This window comes from Camellia sinensis, chromosome 1, assembly GCF_055761805.1.
Source record: "Camellia sinensis isolate YWXY chromosome 1, ASM5576180v1, whole genome shotgun sequence".
Taxonomy (NCBI): domain Eukaryota; kingdom Viridiplantae; phylum Streptophyta; class Magnoliopsida; order Ericales; family Theaceae; genus Camellia; species Camellia sinensis.
Genome location: NC_138961.1, coordinates 178,074,820 through 178,099,711, shown reverse-complemented (window position 1 = coordinate 178,099,711; position 24,892 = coordinate 178,074,820). Strand labels below are relative to the sequence as shown.

Genomic DNA, 24,892 nt, shown 5'->3' with positions numbered 1-24,892 from the left:
TTTCCATTTTCATTTTCAATTTTATTTATTTAATAAATTGAACTCTCTTCTTCACCCTTCGCCCTCTTCTTCTCTGTAACACTCTCTCTCTCTCTCTCTCTCTCTCATGAGAACCGGACTTTTTCCGGCTAGGGTTTGAGTATCGATCACTTCGAAAATGTCTGCCACTTCTCTCTCTACCTACACTTTGCCTGAACTCGCCTTTCTCCGCTCAGACTCCACTCGCAGGCTCAAAGTGTCTCTCTCTAGACTTCCTCTCTCTAAGCGCAATCGATCGAATCTGGTTTTTCGAACTCGAATCAGAGCTATTCAGAGAGATGAAGTCGTGTTCGAGGTTGAAGATGGAGAAAGTGCGGTGGTGAGTTCATTGAACGGTGTTGAATTCAATGGTAATGTTAATGGTACTGGTTATAGTTACACTGGAGTTGTCGAGGGGTACTCGAATGGAGGTACAAGTGTGATTGAGAGTGAGAATGGAGCGAGTAATGGGAGCTTAGCGAAGTACGTTAATGGAAATGGCGCTGCAACGAGAATTGCTGAAGCAGTTGTGGAATCGGAGTCTGAGCAGGTTGGGAGGAAGAAAACTATAGAGGAGATTGGACAAGAGGAGGCGTGGTTTAAACGGAGTGGACAAGTTGAGGTATTGAAGCTTATGCTTTGAACTTTTCCTTTTGCATTTGTTTATTTATTTGAGATTTTAGTGGTAGAATTGTCATAGGTTATTGAAATTCAGTCGGTTTGTAAAGTAATTAGAGAAAAGAATGGAGAAGTTATTCAATTTCTGTTGTGATACACCTTGGAACCATTTAGATTATGGCTAGCTCAAGCTTTTAAGCTTTGAATCCTCTACAAGATTATGAAAACTAGGTCACAATGTGGATATAGAATATTAGACAATAGGTTGATCAAATACTTGCTTGTATGTTCCTCAAATGCAAGCCAATTTTTTAAATAAATGATGATGGATTTTAGCTAGGGGAAATACTTTGAAAGAAATAAGTTACTGATACTAGTATTGAGCAATTTCTTATTATTAGAAATCTTTACAGTCTATAAATTAGGAAATGTGGTTATAATCTTATGCTTACAAAATTTAAGAGAGTAGAGAAAGACTATTTTACAGTTTATAAATTAGAGTTTTTAATTTAAGTTAATGTGGTTCAATTGGAAATAGTTGTCCAAATCAATGTGATGGACAAAAATGTCATTTTAAAATTTGAACAACTTAAATCATACAATCAAAACTCATTTTTCTTACTCATTATTTTGAAATGAGGGGTGGAGAAGAAAATGAGTGTTTGATTGTTGGGTATAAGTTGTCTAATATAGTGTTAGTGATAAGATGGGTGTTGTCCAAATTATAAAATTACCTTTTTTCAATTAAATTAGGTTTCCATCATGATTGATTTCGATAGGGGCTGTCTTTAATTGAACTATATGAATTTAAATTAGAAACTATAAGGGCTAGATAAAAGAAATTGATAGGAATGAAACTGAAAAAATGAGAATAGTGTAGGGGATAAAAGTGAAATTAACCCTTCAATTTATTGAAGTGATATTGGTTAGCATGTATATAAAATAAGTTAAAGATGTTTTCATTGCTTTTTGTTGAGTTTATCTGAGGCCCCATGTTTTATAAATGCATGCTTTTGCTAATTTGTGTAATGAAAAAAATGATAACAAAAGTGGACAAACCCTTTACACTTAAAAGCCTCGAATCGTATAAGCTATATGTCCACGAGCATGTACAAATTACCATATATTGAACAAAAGACAAATACGAGATATTCTCTCTTATTGAGAAAATTTGGGAAGAGAATTTATTGATAAATGTGCTAAGAAGAGGGGAACTCACCTATATACATAAGATTTATATAATGTTATTTCCTAAGAAGTATAGACACGGACATGTGACACAATACGGACATGCAAACACACAAATTTTAAAAAATGTGGGACACGGCGCACAAGGGACACATGCAAAACATATAATTTTATATATTTATTATATCATATTTTTTTGTTATTTTATGTATTGACATATATTTATTTTCATCAAATTCATCAACTTTGGGTATGCTATTACTGTAAAAAGAAAACAAAAAAGAGAAGGGGACACAACATATCCCCAATGTGTCTGATTCCTCCAATGTGTCTGACGCGTGTTGTGTCCGTGTCCGTGTCCGACACATGTTGAACACTGGTATGTGGCCTTCAAAGAGGTGTCCATGTTTCATAGGATATGCTTCTATATTCCATCAAATGCCATCTGCATTATCTAAAAATTCCCAGAAATATCCACAAGTGATTCATCCTCCTTGTCAATGTAAAATGTAGCAAAATTAAAAACAAAAAAAAAGGCTCTTCATTTTATACATTGATGACTCTACTCTTCAAAAGAATTATTTCTTTCACCTTGTACGCACCAAATTAAGCATGACAGACAAGCCAAGCCTTCTTCATTCATTTAGAGAGCATGCCCCTTCTCTTAGTTTTGCAAGGATCAAAACTTTATTATAAAATTAAGGAGCTTCTACCACTACAAATATTCTAGACTTCATAGATAATGATCCAATAACCTGAAGGACCCATGAATCTTACAATAGCTCATGTCTAACAAATTTGGAATTAGCAAACTACCCATGCTCACATGTCAATAGTGGACAATGATTTCGCACAACACCGCATGTTCATGCATGCATGCAGGTGAATGATTGGTGCTTGCATGAGACTAATAGTGTGTGTTGGTGTGAATATATACAAATATATGCTTGTATTTCTTATTACCTTTGTATGCCAAACTATCATCTTAATGGCAATGCATGATTTTACAGGTGTCTGTTACCCCTGGGGGCCGTTGGAATAGGTTCAAAACCTATTCAACAATACAAAGGACTTTGGAGATATGGGGATTTGTTCTAACTTTTATCTTTAAGGCTTGGTTGAACAATCAAAAATTTTCTTATCGAGGTTAGTTACTTCTATGAGAATGGGATTGGTTATACAGTTTACATGGGATTGGTTTTGGTCATGTAATAACGTTGCTTTATGGTAGTTAGCCTGCTAATTTTGCACTTGATATTGTCCATGTAACTATGCAAGTTAAAGGAAGTGTCTGATTAAATCAACTGTTTTGAGGGAAAGGTCACTGTTGTTCATGATGGATCTCTTGAATCTATAATTGGTTATAACTTATATGATGATTTAAATTGGAAAAAATTATCTGCTCGCTGGAGCACTCGTTATTCACTTAATAATTCACTGGAGAAAATTTGCTTATTAATTATCTGTTCACTGGAGCTGGTGGAGAAAATTCACCTACCTGAGGTTTTGATGTTCTCTTAAGTGGTTGAGTTTTATTTTACCGTTCAGTTTGATCATAGACATTTAAGTTTTAGCTTTGAAGTTAGATCAATGTGATTCATCTGAACTTTTTTCTGTGGTCTTATTGTTCTGCATACAACTTGGGGCCCTTGGTCTGTAATAACTGGTATTTTTACAAACCGCTTGACTTATTCTTTTCATCTTTTGAAGTGATGGTTCCGTATGTATCTCACTTGCTAAGACTTCGATTGCTTTAGACATTGCACAAGTTGGTGTTTATATTTTTGGTCAACATCTAATTTGTAGGATGTTAATATGCAGGTGGAGTGACAGAGGCGAAGAAAGTTCAACGGCGGAAAGCCCTTGCCAAGTGGTTAAAGGAAAATATTTTGAGATTAGGTCCTACATTCATTAAAATTGGCCAGCAGTTCTCCACAAGGGTGGACATTCTTGCTCAAGAATATGTTGATCAGTTGTCAGAACTTCAGGTTGAAGTTATTGTACTGGAAACATCATTGTTGAATCTTAGACACCATTGCTTACTTCAATATTTAGTATCCTTCCATATTCTTTTCTCATGAATGAATATAGCCAGAAGTATCATTCTCACATGTTTGTCGTGTTTCTGTGCTATTTTCCATGTAAGAAATGGGTTATCTACAGTATCTAGTTTAATTATCCTTTTAGCGGCTGCCAAGCATGGACATTCTTATAATTTCTTGTCTTCTCTTTTCTGCTTCACCATCTACTATTTCTAAGCCGCTACTCTTTATCAATTGAATCAAGAACTACCTAAGAGTGAACATTTTCATTATTTAGGATTGATCGGCTGGGGAGATTGGAGCGGATGTAGTCCATAGAATTAAGGTGGGGTGGCTTAAGTGGAGGATTGCGTCTTGGGTACAAAACGAGTTCCCACTAAATTAAAAGGAAAGTTCTATAGAACGGCTATTAGACCACCGATGTTGTATGGGACGGAGTGTTGGGCACTACGAAACATGTAAATAAGATGAGTGTTACTGGGATGAGGATGTTAAGGTGGATGTGTGACAAGATTACAAAAGATAGAGTTAGAAATGAGTATATTTGTGAATGGGAAGGAGTAATACCTGATAGAAGATAAGTTAAGAGAGAATAGATTAAGATGGTTTGGTCATATATAACAGACACTAATTGAGGCAGTAGCTAAGAGATGTGATACAATAACGGTAGATGAAAGTGTTAGGGGATGAGGCAGACTTAGATTGACGTGGGCTAGTGTAGTCAATAGAGATATGAATCTTCTTAATTTGACTAACCAAATGGCCACTGATAGAGTTGAGTGGAAAAGAAAGATTCATGCAGCCGAACCCATTTGATGGGATTAAGGCTTGGTTTGGTTTAACAAAATAGAGAAGTTTTTTCTTTACCGTGTTCAAGTTCTGCACATCTTCAAAAGCCTTTAAACTCTGCAGTACTGTTTGTCTCTGTGATTCTTTCTGCTTAAACCTGAGTTAAATGCAGACCAAGACTAGAGCACTCCCCTCTCATCATTAATTTGTTTTATGCTGATGCATATCATGATGTATTGAGAATTTAAGATCTATCCACATCATGTAAGATAATTGAGGCTAAAAGGTGTTTGAATGGATGTGGAGGCTGTCCCTGTCTCTCTTTCTCTCTCTCTAGTTAAGAAATTAAATACATATGGGAGAAATATAGAGGCAGGAGGAGAAAGGAATGGAGAAGCTTTGATTGGAACATATAAGAACTCCAGGAAAAAAGGTGGTTAGTCATTGAAGGGATAAAATGTTATTAACCAGTCAGGGACGAATTTACTTTTCTTTTCCTAAAATGTACTAAACTTTTTTCTTTTCTTTTTTTCCCTTTCTTTTTTGCATTTCATTCTATACATGGGTAGACAATTTTTTCTTCTTTTATTCCCTACCTACTAGGTGAAATATTATCACATGCCAAGTAAAGAAAAGAATACAAGTTGATGATGCAGGATCAAGTACATGTTTTTCTCACTGTCTCTCCTGTTTCTATGCAGGATCAAGTTCCTCCGTTCCCATCAGACACCGCTATATCTATAGTTGAAGAGGAGCTTGGAGCCCCTGTAAATGATATATTTGAGCGGTTTGATTATGAGCCAATTGCTGCCGCTAGTCTTGGTAATCTTAATTGCATGTTGAAGCTGTATTAGAATTTATTCAATTAGCAAATGAAGTTTAGTGTTCTTGGTTGTGCTTGTTTTATCTAATAGGAAATGAAATGGAGATTACTTTGTTCTCTTTATGCAGGTCAGGTCCACCGTGCGAAACTGAAGGGGCAGGAAGTTGTTGTTAAAGTACAAAGGCCTGGTCTCAAGGATCTTTTTGATATTGATCTAAAGAACCTGAGGGTTAGTTTGCCGACATATTGAAATTATTTTTCTACTCCTCTCATTGCTTATTTTGTAGGAGTGACATTTTAAGTCATCATGCATTTGCCTTCTTTTAGCTCCAACTCTGCAGTATCATGCCTTGTATTCTTACATTTGCTAGGCAAGCTTAATAGATAGCATGCACACATGCTTTCAATATCATTTTCTTGTTAGGTTTAGGCTGCTTTTAATTAACTGAAAAGACAAGGAAAAGAAAACAAAAACCATTTTCTTTTTATAGAATGGTGTTCACCGGCCGTTGAAAAGTGTGGAATGTGGACCCCATCTTAACTGCTCTCTTGGAGGAAACATTTTAAATCCTTTCTTGTATAAAATATATGATTATGCATCATAGGAAGTTGAAAGTTAATTTTACGAACTTTACCTTGAACTAAATGGTTGATGGAATGTTGATTTTGCTATGATTTTTTTTTTTCTTTTCATTTTGTTTGCTTACATTACAATTAACTTTTTTGAAAACTACTTTTCTATGTGGAATTCCTGACAAATAAATAGAGCCTTAGTCTTCTATCCTACTTATGAAGTGTGATTATGCCGTAAATGGAAACTGAGATTCTGTGAGATTCTTCTCCTTCCATTATCCAATAATCATGCCTCTTGAATCATAATTGTTTCATTCAGGGTTTGGCTATTTTAATGTGCATTATTCTTTGTTGATTTGGTTATTCCAGGTGATAGCAGAATATCTTCAGAAGCTTGACCCCAAGTCAGATGGTGCAAAAAGGGATTGGGTTGCTATCTATGATGAGTGCGCAAATGTCTTATATCAAGTAATGGTTTCTCTTTATGCCACATTTTAACTAGACTTGAGACTAGTGAAAGTCAATTTAGTTCAATGATTTCTCAGTTTTCCATATTTAGCTTTTTAGGTTTTGACCAAATTCTAGTACATTATACTTATAGACTTGAAATAAGGGGCTGCCATGTTTTATTGAGAAGAAGGTTGACTATTCATAATCAATGGGTATACAATACCAAATAGAGGTGGAATGAAGATATCGAGGTGGATGGAAGAGCTAGATTTCTGTAGATGCAGCATTTGTGAGAAGCAAAGATATATTCTGCAATAGTGGCATTTGTAAGAAACTAGTGGTGGCATGGGGATGATAAAGGAAGTTAACTGAGATTTGGTTGTGCAACAAAGACAAAGGAGATGAACAAAACAATGTAGGTTAAGGTTGAAGGAGACCGTGAAGTTTATTGGCAAATATAATATATGACGCTAAGACAAGGTAAAAAATAAATTCGTGGAGCTGACTTCTTGTAGTTGGTAACTTGGTACAAGGGCTTCTTAGAGTTGAAGGATCTGGTCTGACTACCAACCAATCTTTGTATCCTTACATTGGCCACGGATATATTCGTAGGTTACCTTTGGACTGGTAGGAAGTATGCCTTAGCATGCCAGATTTGCTTTCTTTCTAGGTTCTCTGCTGGAATTGTTGGTGTGGTGCTACAGATTGATCACTATGTGTAAGGTTACCTGGTAAATACTGAGGCCTATTGCGCCTTCATGCAGAAGATTATGAATAAATTAACTAGAGGCAAGGAGCAATTTATGTTGTAAGTTGTAACTATAAGTTTTCTGACTGAGATTGTATATTAGTTTGAATTAATTGAACAAAGAATACATCACTTATATAGAACACTAATTTCTAAGCCTAAACGAATACATAACTGATATAGAATTCTAATACATCACTGATATAGAATTCTAATAGAACTCTAATTCCTAAGCCTAAAAGGAGAAAGGAGAAATTGAATATAGGCATATTCTCACACTCCCGTTCAAATTCAAGGTGTTTTAGCAGAAAACACTGAGAGTTTGTCAAGAAAAAACTAAAACCGAGCAATGGCGTGAGTCTTGGTGAAGAAGTCAACAAGTTGCAGAGTCGAAGAGACAAAAGGAAGCGAGATAAAGTCAGATTGCAGATTCTGACGTACGAAGAGACAATCAATCTTAATTTGCTTTGTTCGTTTATAGAAGACAGTGTTATGAGCAATTTGAATAGCACTTCAGTTGTCACAATAGAGAGAGGTCGGGGAAGACTGAGGGATGCCCAAGTCAGATAAGAGACCACAAAGCCAGACAATTTCAACAGTAGCATGAGCCATAGCATGATACTCAGTTTTGGTAGTAGAACGGGTAGCAACAGTTTATTTCTTATTTTTTCATGAAATCAGGGAATCGCCAAGAAACATACAGAAACCAGAAGTAGATTTACGATCATTAACATCATCGCCCAATCAGCTTCAGCATCAGCATAAGCATAGGCCACCAAGTCTAAGGAAGAAGTAGAAGAGAATAGCAAGCCCTGAAAGATAGTACTGTGAAGATGGCGAAGAATCCGAATCAAAGCAACCCAATGTGTAAAGCAAGGAGCATAAACAAAATGACTAACCACATGGACAATATAGGCAAGATCAGGGCGAGTAACTGTCAGATAGACTAAGCAACTCACAAGCTCGCGATATAACGTAGGATCGTCCAGAGGAACACCATCAGTAGTGTTGAGCTTCACATTAAGCTTAATGGAGGTATCAGAAAGCTTAGTGTCAGTAAGACCGACACGACGGATAACCTCGTTAGCATACTTAGCCTGGGACAGAAAGTAATCCTTGGGAGAAGAAGCCACTTTAATATCAAAAAAATACCGCAATGGTCCCAAATCCTTCATTTCGACGGTATGAAAGAGCTGTTACTTGACCTTAGAGATAGTAGAAGAGTCTGAGGCAGTGGTAGTGATGATCATATCATTCACATATAGTAAGAGAGCAACAAAACTAGCCGAGGTATGTCTGAAAAATAAAGCAGAGTCGGAAGCAGAAGGATGAAACTCAAGCTCGGTAATAGCAGTCTGAAAGCGATCATACCAAGCACAAGGAGATTGTTTCAGACCATACAGAGCACGCCGAAAACGACAAACCTGGCCAGATGAATGGTGAAAACCAGGGAGAGGATGCATGTAAACCTTCTTAGTGAGATGACCATTAAGAAAAGCATTCTTAACATCCATCTAATAAAGAGGCCAAGAACGAATAGCAACGACAAAGATCAAAGTACAAACAGTAGTCATCTTGGCAACAGGAGCAAATGTCTCCTCATAATCAATACTATACTCCTGGGAGAAACCTTTAGCAAACAGACAAGCTTTGCAATGCTCAAGAGAACCATCAGAATGAGTCTTGACTTTGTAGACCCATTTGCAACCAACCAGATTCTTACCAACAGGTAAAGGAGCCAACTCTTAAATACTAGTTTTCTGTAGAGCAAACAACTCATCCTCCATAGGTTGAACCCAATGAGGATCCTGACAGGCCTCCTTGTACGACTGAGGTTCTACAAAAGAGTGAATAACAGATAAAAAAGTATGATAGGAAGCAGAAAAACATATATTAGACCAACCTAACCTGTTTGGAGAATGACGCGCCCGAGGAGGATATCGGTGTGCAGTAGGGTCAGAGTCGTCAGAAGCAGGTGGATCAGCAGCATGGGTAGAAACAATTAGTGGATGGGGAGCTTTGTGACGAGAATAAACTAACAACGGAGGAGAAGAAGTCGGAGGAGGAGAAGATGGAACAAGCTCAGGAGGGACTGTGGAGATGTACTCATAAGATGGGATCTCAGAAGGAAATGGATTAATTTGAACCAAATCCTCTTTGGAAATTAGGGCAGTGAGAGGAGGAAGCTGAAAGTAAGGAACATGTTCGAGAAAGGCAACATGGCGGGAGACATAAAGGCGACGGAAAACATGGTCATAGCAGCGATAACCTTTTTGAGTGAGACTATAACCCAAAAAGACACATAGGACAGACCGGACACTAAGTTTGGTCCTTTCTTTACGGGTAAAAGGACAAAACAAGCAGACCCAAATACACGAAGGAATGAGTAATTAGGAAGTTAAGAAAATAGAGCCTCATAAGGAGACTGATCAGAAATAAGGAGGGTAGGCATATGGTTGAGAAGAAAAGTAGCAGTAAGAATTGCGTCACCCCAAAATGGAGCCGGAATGGAGGCAGAGAAGAGAGATCTAGTTGCCTCAAGGAGATGACGGTGTTTACGCTTAGCTTGACCATTTTGGGCAGGTGTATCAGTACAAGAAGTTTGGTGAATTGGCCAAAAATTCACAGAATTCAGTTTTAAAGTATTCCACGTCCAAGTCAGACCGCAACAATTTAATAGTAGACCCAAACTGTGTAGTGACCATAGACTGAAAAGTACAGTATATCTAGTAGAAGTCAGATTTATGAGTCATAAGATAAATCAAAGTGTAACGGGTGCAATCATCAACAAAAGACACATAATATGCAGAACTTCCTTTAGTAAGAACAGGAAAATGTCCTTAGACATCAGTATGCATAAGAGAAAAAGGAGAAACAGAAATAGATTTACTTTTATTAAATGGTAAAGCTGACATTTTGGCAAGTTTACACCCCCAACATTCATCAATTTGATTAGGAGAAACTTTACATAACAACCCTGACTGAGTTAAAGACTGTAAACGGTCAACAAACAAATGATCGAGAGGAGAATGCCATAAGTAAAATTGACTCGATTGAGAATCCAACGGAAACGAGGAAAGTGCGGCTGGAGAGGTGGATAAGGGGAGATGCAAGCTTTCGAGCACATAAAGATCTCCAACTCAACGGCCGGTCCCAATCTGTTTCTTGGACACCCGATCATGCACACAACAGACAGAAGAGGAAAATATAACATCAAAACCAGACGTATCAAGTTAACTGATAGATAATAAACGGATAGAAAACTGAGGGACATAAAGAATAGAAGGAATAGTAATAGCAGACATAGCAGAGGGTAAGATAGACTCAATACACAGAACAGACATATCAGACCCATTAGTAGTATTAATAGTAATAGGAACTGGTGGGGGACAATTTTGAAGTAAGGAAATGTGAAGAGTCTTATGATGAGAGGCACCAGAATAAAAAAGCCAAACATTAGAAGGGATACCTGAAGAGGACCCAAACAAACCTGAATGAAGAGAGGTAAGAGCGAAGGCAGATGGGGATGGCTGAAAGGTGGATAGGATATGCTGAAGTTGTGCAATCTGAGCACTCAAGGAAGCCAAGTCAGGATCAGGAGTTGGAGTAGATGCAATATAAGCAGCAGGAGGTCGGAAAGTATCCGGAATAGAACGGCAGAATTGTGTCAGAGCAGACTGACGTCCTTTCTTGGGATAGTTGTTCTTCCAATGACCTCTTTGATGGTAGAAAGCACACTTATCTGGACCTAATGGTCTTTTCTTGGATTTTGCAGTGGCCTGAAGCTGACAAGGAGGGGGAGTCGATAATAAAGGAGGCTTAGTAGGAGCCGAGAAGACAGATGGAGGCAGAGTCTAACTAGTTGTCTTAAGACGGGTTTTCTCAGAGAGGAGCTCACGAACAATAGCATCCACAGAGGGAAGATGAGACCGGTGAAGGATGTCACCTCGGATAGCCTCATGGTGAGGGGAAAGAGCCATTAAGAACTGCACTAAACGACCTTACTCCTGAAACTCAATATAAGCGTCCAGTATCTTGAGACTATGTGGTTCCATAAGAGCTAACTGATCCCAGAGACCTGTTAACTCAGTATAGAAGTCTTAAATAGTCTGATCTTGCTGACGAGCACTATGAATAGCTGTTTCCAACTCATACCGCTTGACAAAGTTGGACTGTTGATAAACACCTAGTAAATAATCCCTCACCTCCTTGGGAGTACTATACTTGGAAAACATTATTCCAATATAGTCATCAACAGAATTATGAAATTAGGTTAGAACTTGGACATTATCACAATTCTAAGTATCACAGGAAGTCAGATATCCTTCCACCATCGGGTCTGATGGACGACGAACAGAACCAAAAACATAGTCTCATTTTTTTTGACCAAGAAGAAAATTCTTTATAACACTGGCCCAATAGGCATAATTGCCACCATTGAGTTTGCATTTGATGGCTTGAATTTTAGTGTCTGACATTGTAATAAAACACAAGTATGGGTCGAAGTGTAAAAACAAATTAGGGCTTCAAGTGTAAAAACCCAAAACCAGCTGAATAAAAGAGAGAGCAGACGAGAGAGGGAGATACCACCGAGAGGGAGAGAGCAGACCTTTGCGAGAGAGGCAATCTCACGAAGCAAAGCTGAGCCAAAGAGAGGGACACCACCGAGAGAGAGAGAGAGAGCAGACCTTCGCGAGAGAGGCGATCTCACGAAGCGAAGTGGAGCTAGAGAGAGGGACACCACCAAGAGAGAGAGAGAGAGAGAAGTAGACCTTCGCGAAGCAGAGAACAAAGCCGAAGACAACCAGAGAATCCGAGAGAGCACGAATCAAAGGACAATGGTGACGGTTCTAGGGTTTCGAATCAGAGAATAATGGTGATGGCTCTGATACCATGTAAGTTTTCTGTCTGAAACTGTATATTAGTCTGAATTAATTGAACAAATAATACATCACTTATTTAGAACACTAATTCCTAAGCCTAAACGAATACATCACTGATATAGAATTTTAATATATCACTGATATAGAATTCTAATAGAACTCTAATTCCTAAGCCTAAAAGGAGAAAGGATAAATTGAATATAGGCATATTCTCACAGTAACTAGTTTCCTGATGGATCTCAGTTGTTCTAATATATGTAACTATTTTCCTTGTGGTTTTAATGCCTAAGATTATGCAACCAAAATACTCTCAAGCTTCATCTTCTTCTTCTTCTTTTTTTTTTTTTTTTTTTTTTTTTTTTTTTTTGCGTCGACTTTATGTAGTAGTGCACGGTTTCTAGTTTGATAGTACAATGTTAAGATAGTAACATTAACTTTTCAGGAGATCGATTACACCAAGGAAGCTGCTAATGCAGAACTATTTGCAAATAACTTCAGAAACATGGATTATGTGAAAGTCCCATCAATATATTGGGAATACACCACACCACAGGTTTAGCCTTTGAGTTTTCATGCAATTATGGCAAGTGAATATTTAGATTTTTTAATTTAATCTCCTTGCTTGAATAGGTTTTACTTTTGGTTGTAGATTCTCACGATGGAGTATGTCCCAGGGATCAAAATAAATAGAATACAAGCGCTAGATCAGTTGGGCGTTGATCGTCAAAGGTAAATGTAACGGGTCCACTATTGATCTTGATGGAATCACGTACAATATTGACATCAATCCTTATCTTTTGAATTTTTGATCCATTACTTAATTTATCCTATGGCCTAAAATTAAATTCAATGCTGGTTCTATGGTCCCAGGTTGGGCCGGTATGCTGTTGAATCTTACTTGGAGCAGATTCTGTCTCATGGTTTCTTCCATGCTGATCCGGTGTGTTTTCTTACAGTTTTTTAAAATAATTTATTTAGTGCTAGAGCAGGTCCTATAAATATTGAGGTTTTAGTATTATCCAATAGGACATACTTGTGGAATTAAAAGTGGAGCCTGATTCAGTACTAATTTTACTAGCATATGCATGCTAATGTATATGAAGCTGAATATGCTGATAAAAAAAGGTAATTACACTTTACTCTACCCCCTTGAACTATTACTTAGTATCACCTTACCCCTTCAACTAAAAATGCTACACTTTGCCACTTTGAACTATCAATATGTATCTATGTAAACTTTCTATTAATGTTCTGTTATGTAAATGGAAAGAAAATTGACATGTGCCTTGTACATGACGTCGTTTGTTTCCCCCTTACATTCTTCTACTCCTAACAGCAACCATGGCAGCCATATGCAACCATAAAAGAGAGAGAGAGAAAAGAAGAGGAAGAGAAGAATGTCATTTTAATCATTTTACAATATTTGAGATGTGCAAGGCACATGTCAATTTTCCATCCATTTACGTAGCGGATAATTAACGGAAGGTTTACATTGATACAAATTGATAGTCAAGGTGGCAAAGTGTAGCAATTTTTAGTTGAGGGGGTAAAGTGATGCTGAGTGATAGTTCAAGGGGGTAAAGTTTTAATTTGAGCCCAGATCCTCTCCTTGGATCTCTCTACTTGGCTCCCTACTTGGTGGGCCATTGGGCCCACTTTTGGGCCCAATTTCGATGATTCGAACCATTTACATTTTAGGATTTGTTAAGTATATCATACCTGTAAAAAATCAAGTCGATGATCCGATCATGTGGTTTCTGATATCCGATCCACTTGATTTTTTATAGGTATGATATATTCGACAAATCCTATAATGTGAACGGTTCAGATCATCGAAATTGGGCCCAATGGTCCACCAAGTAGGGAGCCAAGTAGAGAGATCCAAGGAGAGGATCCTTGCTCGTGTAATTTGCCCCCCAAAAAGTATATAAATCTGAATACATGAGCTTCCATTGCATAGTTTAAAGGGCAAGTGTAGCCCGCATCTGTAGCCTTTCCTTGCTGAGAGAATGAAGGAAACACCCCATTCTCAGTTAAATAAATAAAGCTGGAAATTATTTGAAATTATTTATATTTTGATTATGTTTGCAGAATTAATCAGAAGCTTAATTTTCTTTCTGCAGCACCCTGGAAATATAGCTGTGGATGACGTTAATGGTGGAAGGCTGATCTTTTATGATTTTGGAATGATGGGAAGGTTCTTTTTCTAGACTTTATACTGCCTCTCTGCAACAAGTGTTGCAACACTACCATGGGAATTTCCTCTGACATTGTGTTGGCTTCTTGCAGTATAAGTCCCAACATCAGAGGAGGGCTGTTGGAGACATTCTATGGGGTTTATGAGAAGGATCCGGATAAGGTAATTTCTTCCTTGAATGTAGTGACTTTAGTTACATAAATACTTATCTAATTTTGTGGTTTATTACATGAAGGACCTTAAGTTGTAATTTACTTACCACTGTAAGCTAATCTTTCATGCAGGTTCTTCAAGCAATGATTCAGATGGGTGTTCTTGTGCCTACTGGGGATATGACAGCTGTCAGACGAACAGCGCAGTTCTTCCTTAATAGGTGCTTCCTTAGTTGAAAATAACTCCTGTGGTTCCTTATCATCTTCAAGTGGAAGCTTGACTGAGGGCTGGCTACTAACAATTAGTGTCGTTCCCTTGTTCTCCACTCCATTCTTGTTTCATGGCCTTCCTTTGCTCTTTGGTTTTTAAGGCTGTTCAATCCAATGCAAAAAAGGGCCTCTTGGGACCCATTGTTTAACTAAGGGCATGAAGGTCAAGTTTAAAGGGGTAAACAAATAAAGTTATTTTGTGTTTAAGAAAGTTGATGGCATGTTTGGAGAAAATTGCCACATTTTGGATGGCTACATTTGGAGCTTGTGATATTGGGCTCTGTGGATATGCTTTGGTCCTTAACTAGGCTTCCAGTACTAAATTATCCACTTTTTTTGAGAGATCTTCCATTTTAGTTTGATATTACCCAAATAATATAAGTCTGAGACTGCATGTAATGACTTTGGTTTATAGGAGCAGAGCTAGGGGTCATTTGGAACATTTTTGACTGTAGAATTCAGGTTGTGGTTTTGGCCTTGTACATCTTCTTCTAGTGTTGTGGTTGTTGGATAGCGTGACATACATTGGTGGGCCCACAACAACTTAGCTTTTGGGACTAGTGGTGATCCAACATGGTCTCAAAGATTAGGTTGGGTTTGGTCTGGTGTTTGAGTCTCTCCATTTGTATTTGTTCCTCATTTGCATTATGCTTTTCTCTATGCATGTCTTTTTACATTTCCATGTGCAAGATATGATTGCATGTGAGGGAGAGTGTTGGATGGTTTGATATTGTTGGATCTATTTCTTAATAGCTTAAGCTTTTGGGACTAGTGGTGATCTCAGAGTGGCATAGGTTTGAGTCACGGTAATCAGCTTCTCTACAAAAAAAGTAGGGGGGAGGCTGCATACCCACTACCTCTTCTAAACCTTGCTGTAAGTGGGAGACTTGTGCACTGGGTACGACATGGGTTGGTGCCTTCAAGGTTATGGTTTTGGTATATGCTTAATTGAAAGTGGTTCCTTTTTGCAATCCTAAAAAGTCCTAAAATCCTTAAAAGTCTTATTTGTCTATGTAGCAAATTTAACGAGAAATGTTCACCTTCGGGGTAATTTTCTAACCACTTCACCCTAGTTGCACAGAGCAGGGGTAGGGGTGGGGGAGCAGTGGCACATAGAAGAGTAATGTTGGGAGTGCCTAGGGGAGTGTTTTACATTATACTAGCACCTAAATTGTTGAACATAAGCATAGTAAATTCTTATTACAAAAGCGGCAATTGATCACTAATAAATTAATAATATATATGATTACTCCGTAGTCCCCGTCTCAAATTGAAAGTCCTATAAAAAAATCTGCATCCTTCAATTTCTAAAAGGAAAGGAAAAATCTATGATAGATATCAGTTCTCTATAGATTTTCTTTGCCTAGATACTTTTTCTTTCATTTCTCTGGGATTCATATTTTTGAGTGGTCACATCTCATCCTAGTTTGAACTGCGATCCTATCTTGATAGGAATGTGGTTTTGATAAGATTCTTACTCTAAACTGCAGGATTATGGTTTTAGAGTTGAAACATCATTCCAGTTGGAGTTTCCAGCAACTAAGGCCCCACAAAAGAAAAAAAAAAAAAAACTTGAATAAGTGTGTGGCAACTAGTTTCAATATTGATCCATTCAATTTTTTGACGTTAAAAAATTCAATTTTGCAGCTTTGAAGAGCGTCTCTCAGCACAAAGAAAAGAGAGAGAGATGACAACAGCAGAACTTGGATTCAAAAAGCCGCTGAGCAAGGAGGAGAGAATCGAGAAAAAGAAGCAGCGTCTCGCAGCAATAGGTAATTTGCTTGTATGTTTTAGTCTTTTGATATGGTTGTGGACTGAATTGATTTGATTGATTAAATTGAAATAAAACATTTATTTGACAAAGAATCGGTCTTTTAGAGTTAATACATTTTATTTACTTCTGCTTAGTATTTTGTATTATTTTATTTTATTTATATTTTTACCAAAGCAGAAGTGGGTCCTTACTGTATTGTTCCTGTTTAAAGTTGACGGGAATCTGAGCTTCTTTTCTTTTAGAGGAATAGATGTTTCAGGTTGTGTAATGTGCAAAAATAGGCAATTATTTACTATTCTGTGCTTTTATGTTTAACCTTTAAAATCTTGCGAGGAAGAGAACATTTGGTTTCTATTTGGCACCAATTATTACAATGTTAAGACACTTTTCACTAGCTTGCTATTAAATCTAAGATGTTTGCTAATCACAGCTGATTCATTCTCTTAACAGGAGAAGATTTATTAGCAATTGCAGCAGATCAGCCCTTCAGATTTCCTGCTACATTCACTTTTGTTGTTAGAGCATTTTCAGGTATTGCCCTAAAAATCTAGTCAAATCATTGCTCTATGTTGTACTTGGAGCAATAACCTCATAATAGTATGGTGTCATCTCCGTAGTGTTGGATGGCATTGGGAAAGGCCTTGACCCTCGTTTTGATATCACTGAAATTGCTAAACCGTGAGTGTACTTCAATCTGGGATAATTTTTTCAAAACGTCTGTTTTAAACTCTCAGATCTGGGGGCTAGTTGTCAGCTTCGTCTCTCTGATGTGTATTGCATGTTGTATCATGTAGTTATGCACTAGAATTGCTAAGGTTTCGCGAAGCTGGTGTTGAAGTTATCGTAAAGGCAGGCTTGTTGAACTTTGCTGTGTCTGGATTTTATGCAACATAATCACATGATACCTGTTTCACAGTTAATCTTATGAATATTTCAGGACTTCAGGAAGAGATGGGGCCGTCAGTCTCGCGCATTTTACAACTTATTTAGACAGGCTGATAGAGTTGAAAGGCTTGCTGAATTTGTTCAACGATTGGTAGTGATAGGATCTCTTTCACTTTGAATCTATGTGATTTAAATAGTCATAATTCTAATCAACTTTGCTCATATTAGATTGACATTGCACAACGGATTTTATTCTACAGGAGCAAGGTGATTTGAAGCTCCGAGTTCGAGCTTTAGAGTCTGAGAGGGCTTTCCAACGTGTTGCAGCTGTTCAAAAAACAATAGGAAGTGTGAGTTTGCTGGCCTAACATCTAGGCAAATACTATGCCACATCATTTCTTTGGAATTGTTTTGCTGATCAATGATTCTTGACAAATATCATTTTCTTTTCCTTGTGATCATGGTTTCTTGAAGCAAAAGAACTAGAATTTGTTAACATGAATAGCCATATATTTTGTTATGCTTTTCTTAAATAAAAATTTTAAAATATTTAAAGGCCTCCCTCTTTTCTTTTCCACACCAATCCTTATAATGAACTTATATCTCAACATCGTATCCAACATTTTCTACACAACTTATCTTGGAGAGATCTTGTTGATGTCAATTTTAGAAGAGGAAAAATTAGGGTATGAGTGGTTTATCATACTCTTTTATATTAAATCATAAACATAAGTTAAGGCCTTAATAAAGGCCCATCAATGCAAATAAAGAGACTAAATGAGAATAGAATAGGAAAAATCCTAACACATTCTAACACTCCCCCTCAAGCTGGTGCGAAGATATCTCTCATGCCCAGCTTGTCGAGAATGTCACGGAATGGTTTAATCCCTAATCCTTTGGTAAGAACATCAGCCAATTGATCTCCAGACCGCACGAAAGGCGTACATATAGTGCCACTAGTAAGCTTTTCCTTGATAAAATGCCGATCAATCTCCACATGCTTGGTCCGATCATGCTAAACCGGATTGTGGGCTATATTAATGGCAGCCTTATTGTCACAGGATACCCTCATAGAATCTGTCTGATGAATCCCCAAATCCCGCAATAATAACCTAATCCATAAAAGCTCACACACACCTTGACCCATAGCTATGAATTCGGCCTCTGCACTAGACCGCGCAACAGCATTTTGTTTCTTGCTTCTCCAAGTAACTAGATTTTCTCCAACGAAGGTACAATAGCCAGAGGTGGATCTTCTATCAGTTACTGAGCCAGCCTAATCAGCATCTGTATATGCCTCCACACCGAGATGACCATGCTTTAAGAAATAAAAGACCCTTTCCCGGAGAAGATTTCAAGTACCTCAGAATCCGCATAACCACCTCTAAGTGAGTTGCACGTGGAACATGCATAAACTGACTAACCATACTCACTGCAATAGTATTATCAGGCCGCGAATGGGATAAGTAAATAAGCTTACCCACTAGTCTCTGGTATCTCCCCTTGTCTACAGGCTCACCTCCTTGATCCTCACTAAGCTTTAGTCCAGGTTCTAATGGTGTATCACATGCTTTACTTCCAAGCATTCCCGTTTCTGTTAGCAAATCAAGCACATACTTTCGTTGACATATGAAGATACCATCTTTGGACCGAGCAACCTCAATGCCTAGAAAGTATTTCAAGTTGCCTAAGTCTTTGATTTCAAACTCATTAGCCAAATACTCCTTTAACCGAGGAACCTCCTTAACATCATCCCCTGGGAGTACAATATCATCCACATAGACTATGAGGGTTGTCGTTTTACCATGTGAGGAGTGTTTCACAAACAAAGTATGATCAGCTTGACTCTGTTTGAAACCATATCTCAGCATGGCCTAAGTAAACCTCTCAAACCAAACCCTAGGAGACTGCTTAAGGCCATAAAGTAACTTGCGTAACCGGCACACCTTTCCTGTGGTTTTAACATCCTCAAAGCCTGGGGGAATGCCCATGTACACTTCTTCTGCCAGATCTCTATGGAGGAAAGCATTTTTCATATCAAATTGATGGAGAGGCCAGTCAAGATTAGAGGCAAGGGAGAGAAGGACTCTGACAGAATTCATCTTAGCAACTGGTGCAAATGTCTCCTGATAGTCTACTCCATAAGTCTGAGTAAAACCCTTGGCCACCAATCTAGCCTTGTAACGTTCAATTGAACCATCGGCTTTGTGCTTTACAGTGTACACCCACTTACATCCAACATATCGTTTGCCCTTAAGTAACTCAGCCAATTCCCAAGTGCCATTTTTAGCAAGCGCTCTCATCTCCTCCATCATGGCATGCTTCCACTCAGGAGTAGAAAGAGCATCCTGAAAATTGGAAGGAAGACTCACGGAAGAAACTTTAGACAAAAAAATTTTATAGGAAAAAGACAGATTAGTGTAGGAGACAAAATGAAAAATAGGATGTTGAGTACACGACCTAACCCCCTTCCTTTTAGCAATGGGAATATCTAGATCAGAGAGAATTGAGTTACCTGGAGGTTCACCAGAAGGAGAGGATTCTGGACACTCATCAGAAGAAGAAGATAGCAGTGGAGAATCCGAATTGGTCTCTTGTACCAAAGTAACTTTCTGTCTACCCTTGTCTCTGACATACACTTTGCTGTCTTTCACTGCAGATGGAAAGTCAGCATTCTTAGATGGAGAGTCAACATTCTCAATAGTTGGGTCATCAGTATCAGTAATAGGTGATGGTAGTGATACATGAGTCTCTTCACACCAAGGCTTCCCCTGAAGAGATGATGGGGACACCGGGGAGGAGAGAAAGTAGGACTGAGATTCAAAGAAAGACACATCCATAGAGACAAACCATTTGCGAGAGGGGGGATGATAACACTTGTAGCCCTTTTGAGTGGCGGAGTAACCCAGGAAGACACACCGAAGAGACTGAGGATCCAACTTACTACGGGTAGGAGAATGGTTATGAACAAAGCACACACACCCAAAGGTTTTGGGAGGAATGGAGAAGGCAGCAGAAGCTTGGAAGCCGGACAAAACCTGAAGAGGAGTTTGTTTATGAAGAACCTGGGTAGGAAGCCGATTGATGAGGAAGGCAGCAGTGAGAACCGCTTCCCCCCCAATAGGATCTAGGAATGCGCATTTCAAAGGATAAACAACGCGCAATATCAAGAAGATGCCGGTTTTTACGCTCGGCAACACCATTCTGTTGAGGGGTATTGGTACAAGAAGTTTGATGAATAATACCATGAGTGGCAAAATAGCTGGCAAGTCCAGAATCAATATATTCTCCCCCATTATCAAAACGCAGAATTTTGACAACTGCCCCAAATTGAGTGCAAAGCATTTTATGAAAATTTTGAAACACATAAAACACCTCACATTTGTCCTTCATAAGATACACCCAGGTGGTCCTAGAACAATCATCAATAAAGGTGACAAACCATCTTTGACCCTTTAAAGACACAAAACGAGAGGGATCCCATACATCAGAATGAATCAAAGAAAAATGAACTAAACTTTTATTAATAGAAGGAGCAAAAGAAGTTTTGTGTTGTTTGCCAAGTTGACACAACTCACAATGAAACTCAGAAACATTATTTTTCAAAAAAACAGAGGGAAAAAGATGCTTAAGTAACAAAAAAGATGGATGTCCAAGACGGCGGTGCCACATCCAGATGTCTTCCTTTGTAGATGGAAACTGAATGGATAAGTGAGCCAGCTTGTCAGCTTGATCCAAGATATAGAGACAATTCTCGTGTCTACCACTGCCAATCATCTTCCTCGTGATAAGGCCCTGAAACAGACAATGACCAGGGAAAAAGGTCACATTACAATTCAAGTCCCGAGTAATACGACTCAAAGACAAAAGATTAACACTAAAATTGGGAACATGTAGGACAGAAGATAAAGGAAGAGAAGTAGTGGCATAAATTAAACCTTTCCCAGACACAGAAGAAATGGTACCATCATCAATACGAACTTTATCCTGCCCTGAAGAAGGGGTATACGCGGAGAACAAATCAGAAGAACCAAACATGTGGTCGGAAGCACCAGAATCGATAATCCAAGGTAACGTTTGATGAGAGAGGAAAGCACTTGTAAAAGAAGCTAAGTTACCTGACTGTGCAATATTACCTGAAGATGATCAAGGCGCTTCCACCCATTGCTAAGGAAAGTAAAATACTGGAGAATAGTCATCTCACCCTGAATGGAACGGTCAATAGAGCGTCGCAACTCAAAAGTTTGTGAGAAATTACCTTTGCGGGAATACGTAGTGGCCACAGCCTCCCAAATATCCTGTGCTGTGTCCATAGACAAGTATCCCTCACCGATCTTCGGAACCATAGAGTGTATCAACCAACCCATGATAAGAGAATTGGTAATCTCCCACTGATCATAACCTGTATTAGTGATACGGGGAGCCTGAACACGCCCATCAACATATCCCATCTTCCTTTTGCTCTTCAAAAATATAGTCAAACTCTGCGACCACGTTAGATAGTTCTGACCGTTAAAGAGAGAGGTGGTGATTTTCTGGCCAGGGTGGAGAGAATCGGTCATCGAAGTAGTCAAAACAGGACTCATGCCCTGTGTAGTAGGTTGCGAAGTAGTAGGCTGCGAAGTAGTAGACTCACTAGTCAATTCGACCATAAAGACGTCGCGACGGAACCCTCACAAACACACCCAGAGTGAATCACAAACCCGAAAGATGGGAGAATATAATAAGAAATTTAAAAATAAATTTAAGAGAACATTATTATTATTATTATTTTTGTTTTGTTTTTTGTTTAAGAAGACCGTCAGAGAGAGATTATGAAGAGAAGAAGATAGATAGAGAGAGACTTACATATTACGAAGACAGAGAGAGATGAAGACGAAAGAGTTACATGTAGAGACCGAGAGAGAGATGTCGACAAAGACAGACCACAGGGCTGGAGCAGGAAGGTTTCGACGAGCCCTAGGGGTTGCGCCTGTGGCTTCGACTGGAGTTAGGACTCCGACTGGGACTGTCGGAACCGTAGGTGCCTTCGACTGTTGCTATCGGAACCCTAGGTGGCTTCGCCTGGGGCTTGCAGGCTGTGGTGGTGGTGCTGTGGCTTCGCCTGGGGCTTTTGGGCTTTCGGTGGTGGTGCTGTGTTGATGTTGTGGTGGTACCGCTAGTTTAGTTTTTTTTTTTTTTTTCCTTCTAGTTTTGCTCTGATACCATGTCAATTTTAGAAGAGGAAAAATTAGGGTATGAGTTGTTTATCATACCCTTTTATATTAAATCAGAAACATAAGTTAAGGCCTAAATAAAGGCCCATTACAGCAAATAAAGAGACTAAATGAGAATAGAATAGGAAAAATCCTAACACATTCTAACAGTTGAATCAGTAATACAAGACAAACACACCCACAATCTTCCACTTCCCTCATGCTGTTGTGCTTGAAGTGCTTTGTCTTTGTCTTTCTTCTTCTTCGTCGTCCTCTTGTTTTCTGAAAGACCTCATGTGCATTTGTGTGGCACTTGCTTGCTTGCATTCTTCTGTCTACATATGTGCATCTTTGCTTGCATGCAAGTCTTGGCATCTACAAATGTACCCTGCATGCATGTATTTAGTTGTGTTGCTTTACACTTCATCATAATTTTGACTTTTCACATAGATTTATGCTTAAAAAACATAGTTTACCAATACTTCTGACTAATTTAGAAATAGAAATGATAGGTTAAGGTGTAAGTAATCGGAGCATCGATTATTATTTGGTTGCTTTATAATGTTTGACTTCATGATAAACATAAAAAAACTTCACTTCTTTGGTAAGCCGGAAATGTCCCTGAATTTAAATTTTCACTTCAACTAATCAACAGGCAGTTGCTGCTGGAACCCTAATTAACCTTGGTACAATTTTGTATGTCAATTCAATCCGGGTAAGCTGTTAATGTTACTGTGTGTCTCAAATAATTTTGTTGTCCCTTTTTCTTAGTTTGTAGTAATTTCTTTCCTCAAATGGCCCTAATTTTAGGTTCCTTCTATGATCGCATACATGGTCTGTGCTGTTTTTGGCTTCCAAGTTCTTTTTGGCATTCTCAAGGTTAAGAAGTTAGATCAACGGGAGAGATTGATAACAGGAACTGCTTAAATAAATGGTGAGTAAATTTTTTTCATTTTTATTATATATATATATATTTTTTCTTGCTTATTATATATCTCAATATTTTAGTTGCCGAACCCTATAGGATTTGCTGGGAGGCCACCCACCCAGCAGTCCATCTTCAGGGGCCAATATGGAGGACTTCCGTCCTCTGGTGTGTTGTACTCAAACTAACTTTGTATTAACTTTCTTATGGTATTAATCGGTTAATTTATATTTTATTATTGTTTTCACTGTGAAATGTTGTGTGTATCTTAGTATTTCTTGATTGCACAGGTGCAATACTTGGCCAATCCTCTCGTCTGGTGTATTGTAGATATAGAGGAGAGATTCAGATGATCATATGAAGTTCTACATTCAACTCAACCCTCTTGTTGTAGAAAAGAAAGCAGAAGAGCTTGATGCAAAGTTTTCCAGACTCAATGCGGGCCAAATATTCCAACTTTATTTATATCATCTGCACTGTTTGTAGAGTGATTAACAATCTTATCATGTTTATTTTCTTGCTTGAATATGTAGATAGGTTAGACGAGGCAATTTTTTTGACCCATATGAAACCACCCCTAATAGGGATATTTTGAAAATGAGATGATATGCCTTGAGGGTGTATTTTTCACAGCGGGCTATTTCATTCATTATTTTAGCCCCAATGTAGATTCATTGTTGTAATATAGTATGGTCATATTGGAATTGTGTGGCTTCCAACCTTTTTTGATGAGGTGGAATGCCCGAAAAACCGTCTCTGACAGACCTTGTGAGAGAGATTGTATGTATTCATAAATCAACTTTGGGGAATGTTAGGATGGAATAATAGTATTCACAATGTCATGTCTTGTTAATAGTTAACTGAGGAATCTCTAATTCTTTCTCAGTCTGTTTATACATTTCATATATTGACAGAATTGCTTGTTTGATTCTGTTTTCGTTTTCATTTTCGTTTGTCATTTTGGTTTTCAGCTGCAGTGTCATTATTATAGGTGTTCCTTACATACATGTGAAGTAGTATATCTCAATCTTCTATCTCTTCCCATGTATTTTTCTATGTTAAAAAAGTTAAAATGGTTGCTGTGTAACTTCAATTTGTCTGTTTATCTTTTGTCTTTAAGCAAAAGAATGGAATATTAGTGTTTTGAGTCCCTTTTTTATCCACCATACTTTAGTGAAGCAGGTGAGCTGTAGCTTGGAAGTCTATCCTATGTGCTAACAAATTTAAATCTAAGCCAAGGGTGTATAGGTTGGAAGGTCACATCTAGTGCATCTGTATATGCCTAGTTTAAAAAAATAGAACAAAGTGTTGTTTTCGTATGAACCAAGTTGTCAGATTAGATCATAACAAAAAAATATTTTA

General features: G+C 38.1%; 1 protein-coding gene across 1 annotated transcript; it reads left to right on the top strand.

The window, feature by feature from the left end:
• Positions 1-24,461, top strand: ATH13 (ABC2 homolog 13). Its single transcript, XM_082889560.1, has 21 exons — positions 1-640; positions 2,835-2,970; positions 3,646-3,812; positions 5,357-5,477; positions 5,607-5,707; positions 6,421-6,519; positions 12,575-12,685; positions 12,782-12,861; positions 13,003-13,072; positions 14,256-14,329; positions 14,422-14,491; positions 14,614-14,702; positions 16,399-16,523; positions 16,976-17,056; positions 17,143-17,203; positions 17,320-17,374; positions 17,463-17,561; positions 17,671-17,760; positions 23,261-23,320; positions 23,416-23,539; positions 23,821-24,461. Exons 1-20 carry the CDS (start codon positions 158-160, stop codon positions 23,530-23,532), a joined length of 2,289 nt encoding a protein of 762 aa, XP_082745686.1. The 5' UTR covers positions 1-157; the 3' UTR covers positions 23,533-23,539; positions 23,821-24,461.
• The last annotated feature ends 431 nt before the right edge of the window (positions 24,462-24,892 follow it).